This window comes from Macaca nemestrina, chromosome 3, assembly GCF_043159975.1.
Source record: "Macaca nemestrina isolate mMacNem1 chromosome 3, mMacNem.hap1, whole genome shotgun sequence".
In the NCBI taxonomy this organism is placed as follows: Eukaryota; Metazoa; Chordata; class Mammalia; order Primates; family Cercopithecidae; genus Macaca; species Macaca nemestrina.
This window is the reverse complement of record NC_092127.1, coordinates 89,488,263-89,503,553: the sequence shown is the minus strand read 5'-3', so window position 1 is coordinate 89,503,553 and position 15,291 is coordinate 89,488,263. Positions and strand designations below refer to the sequence as shown.

Genomic DNA, 15,291 nt, shown 5'->3' with positions numbered 1-15,291 from the left:
CTTTAACATTTTTTATTTTCTTATTTGGGTAATTATTTAAAATAATTGACTTCTGGTTCCACTTCAAATAAATTCATATTTTTATACCTATATATTAAGAATTATTTCATAAATGTAATTGTTGCATTGCATATACTTTAAAAGGAAAATTGCATTTATGCTAGGATATAATTTAATTTAGGTTTTGAAATTTCTTTTTTTTTGAATGTCCAATACATTTATTCTGATCAAAATTAAAATCTTATTGTATTTACAGTAGTCTACTAAAAGAGTTTCCATCAATTCTCTCCTTTAAATGCTAGCAATTCAGTTTTGTGTGGTCAAAGATAATTTAGAATCCTTTTATGGTAACTGATATGATACAAAGGCTTTTTTTGGTTGTCAAATTTATATGCGTGTATATATGTATGGGGGCATACAATTTGGTTAATGACTCTATTTTGGAAAAATGAATGTTCTTTTTAGATTCTTAGATTCCCAGTGTTTCAAACCAGTTTTGCTTTTGATAAGGAATTCAATGAATCTTTATTTTCTTATAGAGAATTCTTTAAACAATACCTTTCAAAATAATGTATGTATTCCTATATAATTTTGCCTTGGAATAAAAAAAAGTCATCACATTAAGAATATTTTTAACTTAAGAATTTTTTTCAAGATTCTTTCAAAATGCTAACTCTCTCATTGATTTGAAAATACTTTTAGATTTAAACTCTTATGACCATGTAGGAATAACTTAAAGTGTCCTTCTAAATTTTTTTTTTCATTAATGTCATGCTTCTTTCTAAGAACAAAGTGTTTCAATGTTGTAAACAGACTTTTTTTTTTTTCACATACCTTTCACACATCCTGACTTTCTATATCTAGTAGGATAATACATTTCCTTCCAACCTTTAGTGGGGTGAAGTTCATTTGTCTTCTAATCTAAGAAAATACGTTAACTCCTGACAACCTCTGACACTCAACAGAAACACAACTGTACTTTGGAATTAATCATCCATCTTTATTTCATAGTCTCCTTATTTATCAATGTAAATGGAAGTATAGCAAATATTTCATAGTGTCATGTACTACCAAAGGAATTTCATTGCAATAGCATTGTTTAAAAATGTATCATTTGATTTTAATTTAACTATCATAGATCAACTTTTACCCCTGTATGTTCAGCCTGAATGTCTAACCACAAATTCACAAAAATCAAGGGCTCTGTTAGTTTTCATACAAAATTGTGATGATTTATTATGAAGACAGTCCCAATTAATAATTGCATGTCATCTGTAAGAAATCAATTTTTTACTCACTTCCCACCTGTAATTTTTTTAAGCAAAGAGGAATACTTGAGTCTAGGTTTCAAGGTTTATTTTTCTATAGTCCTAAAATCACTTCAGTAAATTAATCTGAGATGCATTTATCTAATATGCCAAATGACTGTTGTAAGGATTCCTATAAAAATGTAAGGTGATTACAATGTATGTAATTGTTCCATAGATGGCAGCTCTTGTTTTTTTTCTTTTTGTGCTTTGCTTCTGCCCTGCTCCACATGTTATGTAAAATAGCTGGTGAGTTTTAGGAGGTAGTGCTCAAATACTTGCACAGTGTTTGCTGTGCTTGATCAACAGAGTAACAGAAGAGAATACTTCTACGATACACAGAGTTCACTGAATTTGGAAAAGCTTTGGCATTCTTATTTCATCTGTAATGAAACAATCTCAAGACGTCTTTTCTAAATTGTCCTTATAAAAAGAAAATGTTGTAAGTTTATATTTTATAAGATGATGTTATTTATAACCAGCAGAAGCAGCCTTATTTGAACATCTTATGTTGAAATGACTACTTAAAACAGTGACTCATAGGAGCTTTCTAGTGGAAATCAAATGCTCAAATGAAACAGAATTTAGTTTGTTAGGCAATAGTGATATATCTTTTATTGGTTGGACTCTGGAAAACACTTGACAACGAATAGTACTTTACCCGAAGGACACGTATCATGCACCACATAGTCTAACCACAAACATTAAAGGTCTTGCAACTGTGAGCCTCAAATGAAAATATGTAAGGACAGTTTTCATACAATCAAATACTATACAGACTAGCTTTTAATTTAAATAAATATGTAAATAACGTTCAAGTGATTATAATGGCTTTATATCCCTATGTATGTATTATAGAAATTGTGGCAAACAAAGAAATCTATTCAAATGGAAAGTAAAGCACTTTCACATTACCTTATATTCGTAATCCCTATTATTCATAAAAACTTACATTTCTTTAACAAAGCTACTTTTCTGTTTAACTCCAGGAAAACTTTGTATTTATAACTTGAAGGTGATATTTCCAACCAAACAATTTATTTTTGCTTGCTACTATAGCTATATTTTTTATACAAAATTGTGATAGCAGATGAAATTCTATTATCAATAGAAGAACAATTTTCATATTTCGATCTTTATATAAAGATATTATTCAAGAGGAAATATGCTTAACTTCGTAGATTTTAAAATTTTAAATTTCATTGTGTCCCTATCAAGTCTACTATCTTTTACCTGGATTGTCTGGAAGATTTAATCTCAAGGTTAGGGTTTGAGAAAAGGGTTTTGAGAGTGACCAGGGTAGTCTCAAGAATTCATTTTATATGAAAATATGGCCATAAATATTTTAAAATACATTCAGATAGCCCTTCACTAGCACATTTTTCCCTACTTTGCCAAAACATTCCCACATACTGCCTAAGCCACCTCATTTTAGTAGGTTTTGTTCATAGCAGGTCTCTCTCATGGGAGTTTCCAGGGACAAGGATTGATTCAGTTAGTATGACCTCAGCCATACTAGGGTATTTACTTTAATTCTACAGAAGTTTTCTAATTAATAGTCTGTAGCAAAAGAACTAAGAGCTGGAATTCCCCCTCTTAATCTCTTCCTAGAAATGGGATTCAGAAAGGACAGGACTGCATCCAACCAGTTTGGAGACTCAGACAAATGTGTCTTGTCACAGACACAGATAGAGGTCTACTATGAAATACTCAATTGGCTTGCTAGTGTGCTAACGACATACAATGCTGATTTGCTCAAACCTCATACAGTTTCACACATAAGGATGATCATCTGTGTTTCATGAAAGTTCTATCTACTCTAACATTATTTTGAAGTGATTGGTGGTGGTATGACTTAACAGTTTAAATATAAATCCTAAAATTCAGTGTGAATTTTTTATAATAGCATACAAATAGTATAAAAATTCAAAGATGTCCATACAAGAAATATTAAAATTTGGTTAGGTTTAGCTGAGTTTGAGAATCCTTACTACCCTCCCACATAGTATTGTAATGTGAATATAGGCAGTTACTATAACAGGCATAGTGATGGTTATATATTAAGCAGAAAGTATCACCACCACTTTTTTTCTTGGAATGTCCCTCAGTGTCTCTGCATTTATAGGATGGTATACTGGTTTGGTTTAGCTCTCAAAAGTGAAAACATTTAAAGTTTCCTCATTGGGTAAAAAAAATTAAAAAGAGTGAGAGACGGAAAACTGCAGCCCACCTACGTTTAATCATTAATAGTGAGCCCTTCAGTGAACTTAGGTCGTGGTTTTGGAGTTTGGAGTCTGACCTTTCCCCAAAGATAAACATGATTGTTGCAGGTTCTGAAGAGGGTCACTCCCTCACTGGCTGCCATTGAAAAAGGCTACTTCTCAGTGACTCCTAGCTGGGCACTGGATGCAGTTGAGGGTCGCTGGTCAATATGATTCTCCTTGCTGTGCTTTTTCTCTGCTTCATTTCCTCATATTCAGCTTCTGTTAAAGGTAAGTTTGTGTTGCCTTTTGCTAAATTTTAATTTCAATCTTTGGGGTGGGAGGCGGATACGTGCATGTGTGTGTGTGTTTGTGAGTGAATAGTGAAAGAGTTTCTAACTAAAGTATCTTCAAAACCATGTAACTTTGGAATGTTTGTGAAAGCATGGTTGAATTGAAATGAAAACCAAATTCAAATCCCTACAAACATTAAGAAAACAGAGATTTCTCTTAGGTTCAGTTCCTCAGACCAGTGTGTTCTTGCTTTAATTTCTCATTCATGGTCTGTTTTTAAAAGAAGGAAAAAGATACCCGCTATTGTTACCTGCTGCTGTTGGTCACACTGAATGCAGCTCCTTCATTTGAATTGTAAATGAGGATTTTTTTTTTAAACCCAGTTCTTAAATTTTCTTCTAGTTGCTTAGCAATGTGACCTCAAGAAGAATTAGACCCAATGAAAAAGGCATTTGATTTGCCAAAGAATTATGAATGAAATGGCACAGCATGTATTTAATTCTGTTACAATTCAAAAATGATAGAATTCATAGTGAATTAAAGAAAATTAAATTTCCTGATACAGAGTTAAGAAATAAGACATTATCTTTGGAAAAATAATGTTGCTGCTTACAGTTTATATTTTAAGATGAAATTAATTTTAAAAATACGTATGCATTAATACCATTGAAAAGGCAAGAGATAAAACATTTTATGAGCAATGGTTTCATAAAACTGTTGCGAAATGTATTAATATAGAATCTTGTTTCAAATCAGCTAGATTATAAACATTGGATTTCCAAATGCTGCATTATGTACAATGAATACTTTTTCGTTTCTTAAGAAGACACACTGTTAAAACCAATTGATCAAACAGCTTAGCATTATAGGGACCAATTTTAAAACCATGTACTCTAAGTAATTGATAGAAAACAATTCACTTATAAACTTCTAAAACCTGTTACGGATAAATGTAGCTTTTGATATTAAAGTAAAGTTTGCCTCAGGACTTTTGTTTAGAAAATTTCCACATGAGGAAAAAAACCTAATCTTCATTATTGGAGCAATAGAGGGCTAAATTTAAACCAATTCACCTAAGCAAATCACACTGTAGGTTCTTGAACTAAAGAAAATATTTTCACCAATTTCTAAATGTTTACTATTTAAACATACAGTTCTTACTTGGACAAAAGAAATTTTTTAATGAGAAAAAGATTTGTAAATTGTATCTGAGAGTTGTTATATAGAGAACTTACTATTTCGTCTGCCAAATAAACTGTTGAGTAGTCAAAATATGTGTGATTTAAATACCATAGTATCAAACCTAATACCATAAGTATTTTGAGAAAAATAATTGAGACATGGTACTTATCATGAACTTCTCTTCTTTTTCCCATTTTATAAACTAGTTAATTGGGTGACCTCATGTTTTCAAATGTACTTACAAAAGATTTAAATGTACACATACGCTAGACAATGACTATTGGGAAACAGCATAAATGAGAAAATGTGGTTTAGAATATTATAGGTAGCTGTAGCTACAGTTTATTGTGTACAAGCTTAGTAGTAAATCTAGATTTTTAAAGCTTAAAACATATAATTTAGGGGCCACTTTTGAGAAAAGATTACAAAAATATCTTAACTATTGCAAAGGTTGCTCAAAAAGAGATGGCATGTGGATACGTTGCTAGGGTCCTCTTCTGCAGTCTTTGGAAGGATCCTGGGCAAGAGAGCTTAAGCTTCATTAGCATCATGGTACGTTGCTTATGCTGATTTCATAAATTAAAAGTGCATGACTTGAGAGCTTCTTTACCTAGATGGAATAACTTTTTGCATTATGGTACCATGATTTAGTTATAGATTCTTTGCCCTTTTAACAACTGACATTAGTTAGCAAACAACTCGTGAAGAGTTTACCTTAAAATCAGTCCATTTAAAATTTGAGGATCTCATGCCTCATTGCCTCAAAACTCATCTCTAAATTACCAATGCAACTTTAGTAAATCCCCAGATCTGGGTGGATGTTGAGGGAAGGTTAGAATCTAAAGAAAATTGAGGCTGGGTGTGGTGGCTCATGCCTGTAATCCCAGCACTTTGGGAGGCCAAGGTGGGTGGATCACCTGAGGTTGGGAGTTCGAGACCAGCCTGAGCAACATGGAGAAACTCCGTCTCTACTAAACATACAAAATTAGCCAGGCATAGTAGTGCATGCCTGTAATCCCAGCTACTCAGGAGGCTGAGGCAGGAGGATCACTTGAACCTGGGAGGTGGAGGTTGCAGTGAGTCGAGATCACGCCATTGCACTCCAGCCTGGGCAACAAGAGCAAAACTGTTTCAACAAAAAAAAAAAAAAAAAGAGAGAGAGAGAGAGACAGAAAGAAAGAAAGAGAAAGAGAGACAGAAAGAAAGAAAAAGAAAGAAAGAAAGAAAGAAAGAAAGAAAGAAAGAAAGAAAGAAAGAAAGAAAGAAAGAAAGAAAGAAAAGAAAGAAAGAAAGAAAAAGAAAATTGAATGGCAGATTGGAATCTGAAGAGGGTGTTAGGATTAGGATACAAGAGCACATCTATATGATTTGCTGTGTGAACTTTCTAAAGACAAGTTTTCCCTACTTTTTCTTAGTTATACTTTGTGATGATTGGACTATTTTCAGTGCATTCTCTGGATTTTCCTTATAAAGTATTTTTACCTATTTAATTTCGTCACCTTTAAACCTGTATGCTTCCTTCATTTCCAGTCTTTCTCTCAATCCCTCACCCCACCCTTACTTTTTAGTCAATTTTTATTAATCATCTTCCAGTTCTTTTTTGTTCTTACCCTTCATTCTCCTTTTCAACTTCTGACCCTTTAGTTTTCTGTTGGGTTCATAAATGCCATTACCTATCACCCTTATCATCATTGTACATCTCTTCAAACCTCACCATTAACTTATGTTTGCTTTATCTTCTTGACTAAGCCAATTATCAGTTATTGTACTCATATAAATCTGACAGAGGAGTATGTAAAAAATATTTCTTGAAGATTCAAAACTAACAGTTTTGTTGCTTTTAAGTCACTTAAAAATTCTAAATGCACTTGAAGGGCAAATTAAAGAGGTTCTGACTTTTTTTGGCTAATACTAATTTCTGTTTTGGTTTTATCTAACAACAGTTATCAAAAAATGTTATTATACATACTCTGAAGAGCAATAGCCTACAAAAGGAATTAAGTCAACAGTATAAATTGGACATGCCCCAATGCCCAATGTTGCCAGAACTCTGCAAAACGTGAACAGAGAAATACTGATCAAAAAGGAAAGTATAAGAGGGATAACACTCTAGCACAGTCCAAATTATTTGAACCATTTTAGGCTTTTTCTCCTTTTGAAAGAGGTAAGAAACAGTTTGGAGGAATAAAAGGCCCATTCTTCCCTGTGCTTTATCATTTCCAAGTCATAGTCAAAAATCGATTTATTATATGGCCAGTAAAGTGAGGTAAGAAAAAAAGTGAATAACATAATAGTTTGGAAAGCTTTGGAATTTAAGAAAGGTTACCTTCCTACAAATATTTCATAGTTATTTTAACCAGAAGACATCTTAATATAGTCCACAAAACTTGGATTTCGGTAAATTTAGACTTCAAATCTGCATTATATTTGCTATATTGGGTTGAACTTGCAGTCAGCTCCTATCTGCTGTCACACAATGCTTACATTTAAGAATTGCTCTGAGGATTAGATAAGACAACATGTATTTCCTTTATGCCCTATGTGGAATTTGATAGGTGTCATAAAAAGAAGGCCTCCTGACCAAAATATTTTTCCTAACCAGAAAGCCAGTATTTAAACCTGCTATAGAGTCCCCAGTTAAAATGCAGAAGAGATAGAGATAAGAGGGAATCCCAGCCTTCATCCCCTTCAAGGTTTTTCCTGACTCTCTTTGCCTTCTGTATCTCACACCTCAGTTTCTGCCTGACTTGGTGCTTGGACACAGCTTGGTTTTGTGTATACACATTTAGATCCTTTCATACTTCCTTCTCCTGGCTCTTCTTGATTCCTATGAAAATCCTTGTCCCTTTTCTTTGAAGGTTTGACAGATTATATGATTTCACTACCCAAAACTCTATGACAGCGTCCCACCTCACTCAAACTCCCCAAATCTTCCTGCCACCCATAGGTACCTCCTTGACCTCATCTCCTTCACTGTGTCTTTTACTTACTAATTTCCAGCCTCTTTGGTCTCCCTGCTCTTTGCTCTTCCTTCACTACACCTGCAGGAGCCCTCCTCGGGGCCTTTGCACTTGCTGTTTCCTCTGTGAGGGGAAGGGGTAGAAAGGATAGGAGTTGGGGAAGGGGGGTACCCTTCCCACAGATGTGGCTCACCAAAAACCTTTGTCCAAAATGTCACCTTTCCACAGAGGTTTTTCTCTCAGCACCTCCATTCCCTTTCCTGCTTCAGTTTTCTTCATGAGCACTTCTAACATACTATATAACTTGCTTATGTACTCATTCTTTTTAATTGCCCTTCTCCATCGCATTTAAATGTAAACTCCATGAGGGTAGAAACTTTGTCTCCTGACTGGGTGCGATGGCTCACACCTGTAATCCCAGCACTTTGGGAGGGTGAAGTGGGCGGATTGCTTGAGCTCAGAAGTTCAAGACCAGCCTGGTCAACAAGGCAAAACCCTATCTCTACAAAATATAAAAATTAACTGGACTTAGTGGCATGAGTCTGTGGTCCCAACTACTCAGAAGACTGAGATGGGAGGATCACTTGAGCCTGGAGATGAAGGTTGCAGTGAGCCGAGATCACACAACTGCACTCCAGCCTGGGTGACAGAGTGAGACCCTGTCTCGGGGGAAAAAAAAAAAAAAAAAAAAAAAGTAAAGAAAACAAGAAGAAACTTTCTCTGCCTTTCTCTGCTTGTTAACTGGTGTAGTCCCAGAGCCTTAAAAAGTACTTACTGTTCAACAGGTACTCACTATATTCTAGTTGAATGAATGAATAAATTTCTAGCTCACTACCTAGGAATGGAAAATAATGCAACCTAAAGTTTTAGAGATATATAGTATAGGTAAGACCATAATCTTTACAGATAGACAGCCTGGATTAAAATCATGTCTCCAGCCAGACGTGCATCTATAATCCCAGCACTTTGGGAGGCCGAGATGGGTGGATTACCTGAGGTCAGGAGTTTGAGACCAGCCTGGCTAACATTGTGAAACCCTATCTCTACTAAAAATACAAAAATTAGCTGGGTGTGGTGGCATATGCCTTGTAACTTGTAATCCCAGCTACCCAGGAGGCTAGGCTGAGGCAGGAGAATTGCTTGAGCCCGGTAGATGGAGGTTGCAGTGAACTGAAATCATGCCACTGTGCTCCAACCTGGCTGACAGAGCAAGACTGTCTCAAAAAAAAAAGAAAAAAAAATCATCTCTATGATGAGTGACCTTAGGTAAATTATATTGTTTCTGTGTCCCCTCAGTCTCTTCATCTATAAAATGAGACTAATAATAGTGCCTACCTCATTAGATTTTTGTGAGGATTAAATAAGTTAATACATATAACATGCAGATGATGGATTTTTGACCACTATTTCCTCTGGGCAAGTATGTGCTGTCATAGATAGAGGAGACAGTGAACAGATTGTTACTGTGTAGGTGGGTAAGTCCTTTTCAGAGGTTTTCTTAATTTTTTGGCATTGCAAAGTAGTTTTTGCTATCACCTTTCTCGACTGCTTTGCTTTGGTCTAGTCACCCCAAACCCCTTTCCTGTACCTCTCCCCATATGTATATTTCCTGAGAGAAAAAAAGATTATGGTTTCCTATTATAGTAAACCGGGCAATGAAACCCCTTTAGCATTGAGGAATAAGGTAAACTGAAGTCTTTTTTAACTATCTCCTGAGAACCATAGATAGAAAATACACAGAAGAAAAAAACTTTATGTGACCATTCATTTTAAGTCATCTCTGGGAAAAGACTTGCTCCTTGGCATTTCTTTTGGTTAGGTAAACTGAATTGGATACTGTGTGAACGCATTCATATATCAGTTTTCTTGGATCACAGTACAGATTTGTATACTATTTGATCTTTTTAAATTAAGCCATGCCAAGTTTAAGCCTGTACTAAGATTTCATATAGTAAGACATTATTTTATTTGGGCACAGCTAATTTAAAGTTACATATGTACAGCCCTGAAATGTACCTTTGTACTAAAAGTTTGCTAATTACATTAATAGAGTAAATTGCACTGAAGAGATGTTTCTTAAATATCAAAAATATCCAAATTAAAGAACTTCCTTCTAACCGCTAAAATTACTTTGGAATTGATCTGCTTGCATTTAAATAATATGTTAATTACAAATGGCTCATATTACATTTATAAACCAATTATTGGTGGGTCATCTACTTGAAATCATATTCATATAATTAAGAGAAATACAATGGCATTTAAACAAAACAACAAAATATCTATAGTTCAACCATGGCACTAGCTGATAATTGATTAGGAATACAAACTAAAGTTCTCTGAAATGGGAACTTCTTTGTTTGTTTTTTGTTTGTTTATCTATATTTTACAAGTCAAAGATTTCAGCAGATGAAGTAGAACCATGTTTCAATCAGCGAATATTTACCAAGCTTCCTGAGCCCCACTGTGGTAGAGAGATGCACTGATGGTGAGACAGCATGTTCCCTTACAATGAAAACTTGATTTGTGTCATTATCTTTATGCAGGTCACACAACTGGTCTCTCATTAAATAATGACCGGCTGTACAAGCTCACATACTCCACTGAAGTTCTTCTTGATCGGGGCAAAGGAAAACTGCAAGACAGCGTGGGCTACCGCATTTCCTCCAACGTGGATGTGGCCTTATTGTGGAGGAATCCTGATGGTGATGATGACCAACTGATCCAAATCACGGTGGGCAGATAAATGCAAAGATTAGATGTCAGAAGTTTTTGAGAAGTCTACCATTTGACAGCACTTGTTTTGGGTTCTTGGTTATACATCCATTTAGTTTGTTATCTATCACTAAAATAAGCAATTCTACATATTTAAAGGTTTTGCTGATGAAAAGTGAACTGATCTTTCCAAATTGTTGAAACAGACAACAGAAGGTATATACTGGTAAACAACCAGAGTATGGTGTTCAGTTCTATAGATCATGTTAATAGGGACATTATACTAGAGTCTTTTCAAAATGTTCTCGGAGAGAAGGGTCAATAATCCATTTTGTATGGAAAATGATTTAGACCACTAACTCAAGAGGAGATCAGTTAGGAGGTTCCTGCATTCCTTGATACAACAGGTAGAACTACTGAAGAGAGAGTAAACCCAGTCTGTGTTCTTCCTGAGGAAGGAACCAAGTACTCCCCCAAATAACAGTGTTTGGTCAGTTAAAATGGTTTAGATTTATGTGTCGAAGAGGGAGGCCAAATTAGATGGTCTCTGGGGACTTTTCCAATGGTAATATATGGTGATTCCCTTATTTGCTTCTCAAGAACCTAAAGATAATAGATTCCTTGAGTAAAGTCAGTTATTCTGCATCTTGGTGTGAAACAGGCACACAGGACAAAGTATTTGGAACAAGTAGTTGCTGGTGTCCTTTATAATGAGGTGTCATAGCAATCCATTTACAAGTGATATTTGCTTCTTTGGATGTCTCTAATTGCTGTTGTGTTTTCCGAGTTGGATCAAAGCATCATCATCCATCTCTCTGAGCCATTTCTCAATACAACAGTAAACTATTCTCCAGAAAACATTATATTCCTCCTTATTCAGTAATTCAGCTTTATTGTTATTTACACAGATGAGGTAGAAGGGGGCGGGGGTCCTTTCCAACAAGTGGTAAAGAAAGTGAAGTGATCAGGCAGACAGAAACCACACAAAACAAATGAAAAGGGGCAACGATAGGAAAGAATCATATTCAAGTCATAGTTATTTTAAGCCTAAAGTCACAGAGTTCTTTAAGTATTGCTATTTTTACCTTATTAAAAAACCTAGTTTTTAAATACCTTCTCCATTCTTTTAAAGTGAGTGGCAAGGTCCTGTAAATCATGAACTGAAAATGACAGAAGAAATTGTGGCCAACTCTGTCTGTTTCTTTACCATTTTATTTGCAGAGAGACTCTGATGAAGACAGACATAGGAAGTTTTTTTTAAACAGGTTTCTTTCTGTTACTCCAGATGAAGGATGTAAATGTTGAAAATGTGAATCAGCAGAGAGGAGCGAAAAGCATCTTCAAAGGAAAAAGTCCACTTAAAATCATGGGAAAGGAAAACTTGGAAGCTCTGCAAAGACCTATGCTCCTTCATCTAATCCATGGAAAGGTAAAGGGGCGTTTAGGTTCCACATCTTCTTCTCCAACTTCATATTTTTCTTCCCTTCAGCAGATACTATTTTGAGGTAATCACATTATTATTTTTTTTTTTTTTTGAGACAGAGTCTAGCTCTGTCGCCCAGGCTGGAGTGCAGTGGCCAGATCTCAGCTCACTGCAAGCTCCGCCTCCCGGGTTTACGCCATTCTCCTGGCTCAGCCTCCCGAGTAGCTGGGACTATAGGCGCCTGCCACCTCGCCCGGCTACTTTTTTTTTTTTTGTATTTTTTAGTAGAGACAGGGTTTCACCGTGTTAACCAGGATGGTCTCGATCTGCTGACCTTGTGATCCGCCCGTCTCGGCCTCCCAAAGTGCTAGGATTACAGGCTTGAGCCACCGCGCCCGGCTGTAATCACATTATAACTACTTTTATGGTAAATGGAATTTCTTCAAGAACTAAAGAACTGAGGTTGTAAATTAAATGTTTCTAAACTAAATCAATGCCCTGAGTTCCCTTACATTTACTAGCCAATTTGTTTCCTATTTTTCTGAAAATCTTTATAGTAGAATCAAGTATTTATTTATTGATGAAAGGCATTATTAAAAGGTAATTTTCTTATCAAATTCTAAGGGATTACAAACATAATGTAACAAAGGAAGTCATCAAAGCATCATTGGATAAATTCAGGAAAGAAGACAAATTATGAGACTGAAATGATCCAACTTAGATTAGTAATATTGATTTGTTATGAGATTATCAATATTTGGCTAAAGTACAAGGTTAAAGCTTTTAAAAGGGTATGACAAGTCTAAAGTAGAGTTTTTTAAAGCCTTTAGAAATTATTTTAAAACTATGACATGGAAAAGCATTTTGTATATTAAAATAATGATTGAACACTTTATAATATCTATTTGAAATTCTGTTTTAAAAATTCTATAAGTGTGCATTACTTACGACTTGAGTCTAGTCACTTAAAATGGTCTTAATAAATTTGGAATTGAGAAACAATTGTGATCAGTTAATTATTAGGCATTACATATGTGTGTTTATGAAAATTACAGATAGTGTGCTGACATACATAAAAATGTGTCTAAAGATGAGAGCTCAGTTTTAGGAACAAAAGCAGGAAAACAGAAAGGGAACATTAGACTTATAACTCCATACGTCTCTAAAATTTCACTTTCTAAATTCAAAATAAAGATAAACTGATCTTTATATACTGATAAAGTAATACTTTATTTATTTTCAACTAAAGTATTTGAAAACAAATACTTTGGACATTTCATATATGTATATTGCTAATCATGATGCACATTTTTGTATGAAGTTCTAAAAAGGAGCTCACAAGAAGAAATCTTGTATTTTCACCTCTCCTACAACCAAGTATGAATCACTATCTTTAAGAATGCTTTCTCTTCCTTCTCCACTTGTCAAAATACTTCCCATGTTTCTGACTGCTCACATGCCATTTTTGTCATAAAGTTCACACCCTTCCAGCCAGCTGGAAATAACCATCACTCTTTAGAATACTCTTAGCACTTTGCAGCTCACTCATGACCCTTATCACTTTCTTTTTGATCATTTGTGTTCATTGCTAGATTATGGATCTTGGATAGAAAAAAATCCAATTCCTCTTTGTATTTCAGCCTCTCCCCTCACATCCATGCCCTTCCACTCCCTCCTTCCCCAAAGCATCCAGAATCATGCCTTGCACTGCATATTTTTATGAAGCTTTCTCCAACATCTTCCCAAACCTCTGGGCCTATTTCTATCAAAGCATTTATCACAGTGTATTGTCATTCTCTTTTTATGTCTTGGCTCTCCACATTCAGAGTAAGTTTCTCATGGGCAGAGTTGTATCTCTGTCTATTCAGCACCTTGCTCATAGGGGGGACTGAATATAGATACTTCTAAAATAAAGGATAAACAAATAAGATTATATAGGGCTCAACTGAATTGAACTTTGATAAAGGTTTTACTTATTGTTTACTTTATAATAGCTAAGACGAACTAAGCACTTACTGTGTGCTAGGTGCTGACTAAAGGCATTACACGAATTGTCTCTTTTATTCTTGTAATGGCCCTGAGCAGTAACGGCTGCCTTATCAACCTCTTGTGATAGTTGAGGAACCAAAGTTAAGAAAGGTTAAGAAATTTGCCTATGGTCATACAACTGGCAGGCGGTGGAGTTGGGATTTGAAATAGAGTCTATGCTCAAACTTTTATGTCTACTGTCTTCCAGCTGGAAAGTATTTGGAGAAATGCCTGCTTCTTTGGTTGACTTGCAGTGTTCCTTATTTACATCATGAGATCAGTTGACTTATTTGATTTTCTTATGGCTCAACTTTGTTAACAACATGAAATGTTGTTATTTTCTTCTCTGAGCTTCCAATGTGGCAAGACACTTGAGTTCATAGATATTATTTGCATTTATAATCTTAATGACAACCAATCATTTTATAGCTCCTTTGGTAGCAGCTGAGTACAAAGTCTTCTGCTACACACATGAAAGGACTCAGTACCCTCACTGTTCAAAGGCTAGGATGGAACTGCCACATCATTATTTTAGTAATGCAGTGGGCTAATTCTAGAGGAGCTATGATTTGCGATGATTTACTGTAACCACAGGTTAAAGTACATCATCGTATCTTTCAAATATATAATAAAGTATTTGTTGGAAAAAACAATGAAGACTAAGAAGCCAACAGGAAGTTTTGGCCATATCAGTATCAGAAAGATCATTACTTAAATTATCATTTCAGTTTACTATGAGAGAAATTATGGACAGGCAGAGTAAACTGCAGACGGGCTACTTTCTTAGAGAGCATTTTCTACCATAGGCTCAAATTAAGTTGTGCTCCCTGAAGTTTCTGTGATTTCAAGGATGCTCATCAGCATGTAACTTTTGTCCTTCCAGACCTCCCCCTCTCTCCCTTTCCCATATGAGGGTCTCATGTTTACATTTTAAAAGAGAGTCCATTAAAATACTTAGATACATATTCATTGCACATCTTTTTTCTATGCCCACTCATCTTCCCTACATAAGTGGGCATGACTCTAGTTTTGTCTACAAATCATAGAGTTGGAAACGTGACAGTAATCTGATTAAGTTGATTAACGCTGATGAGTGAAAGATGCCTCAAGTTATACTATGGATTCTTTTTTTGGCCTGAAAGGCTAATCCAATTAACTGGATAATTACCAGATTTCCATTT

At 35.1% G+C, this 15,291-nt stretch overlaps 1 protein-coding gene across 4 annotated transcripts in view; it reads left to right on the top strand.

Moving 5' to 3' along the window:
- Nucleotides 1–15,291, top strand: part of MTT (microsomal triglyceride transfer protein) — a 59,263-nt gene that overhangs the window by 6,658 nt on the left and 37,314 nt on the right. For 3 of the 4 annotated variants that reach the window (XM_011749220.2, XM_071093265.1, XM_011749223.3), the window contains exons 2-3: nt 10,491–10,678; nt 11,945–12,088. In XM_011749220.2, coding sequence (XP_011747522.2) covers nt 10,491–10,678; nt 11,945–12,088 — 332 coding nt within the window. Of the gene's footprint in view, nt 1–3,637; nt 3,800–10,490; nt 10,679–11,944; nt 12,089–15,291 lie in introns of all 4 variants that reach the window. The other variant, XM_071093264.1, reaches the window with a different exon arrangement.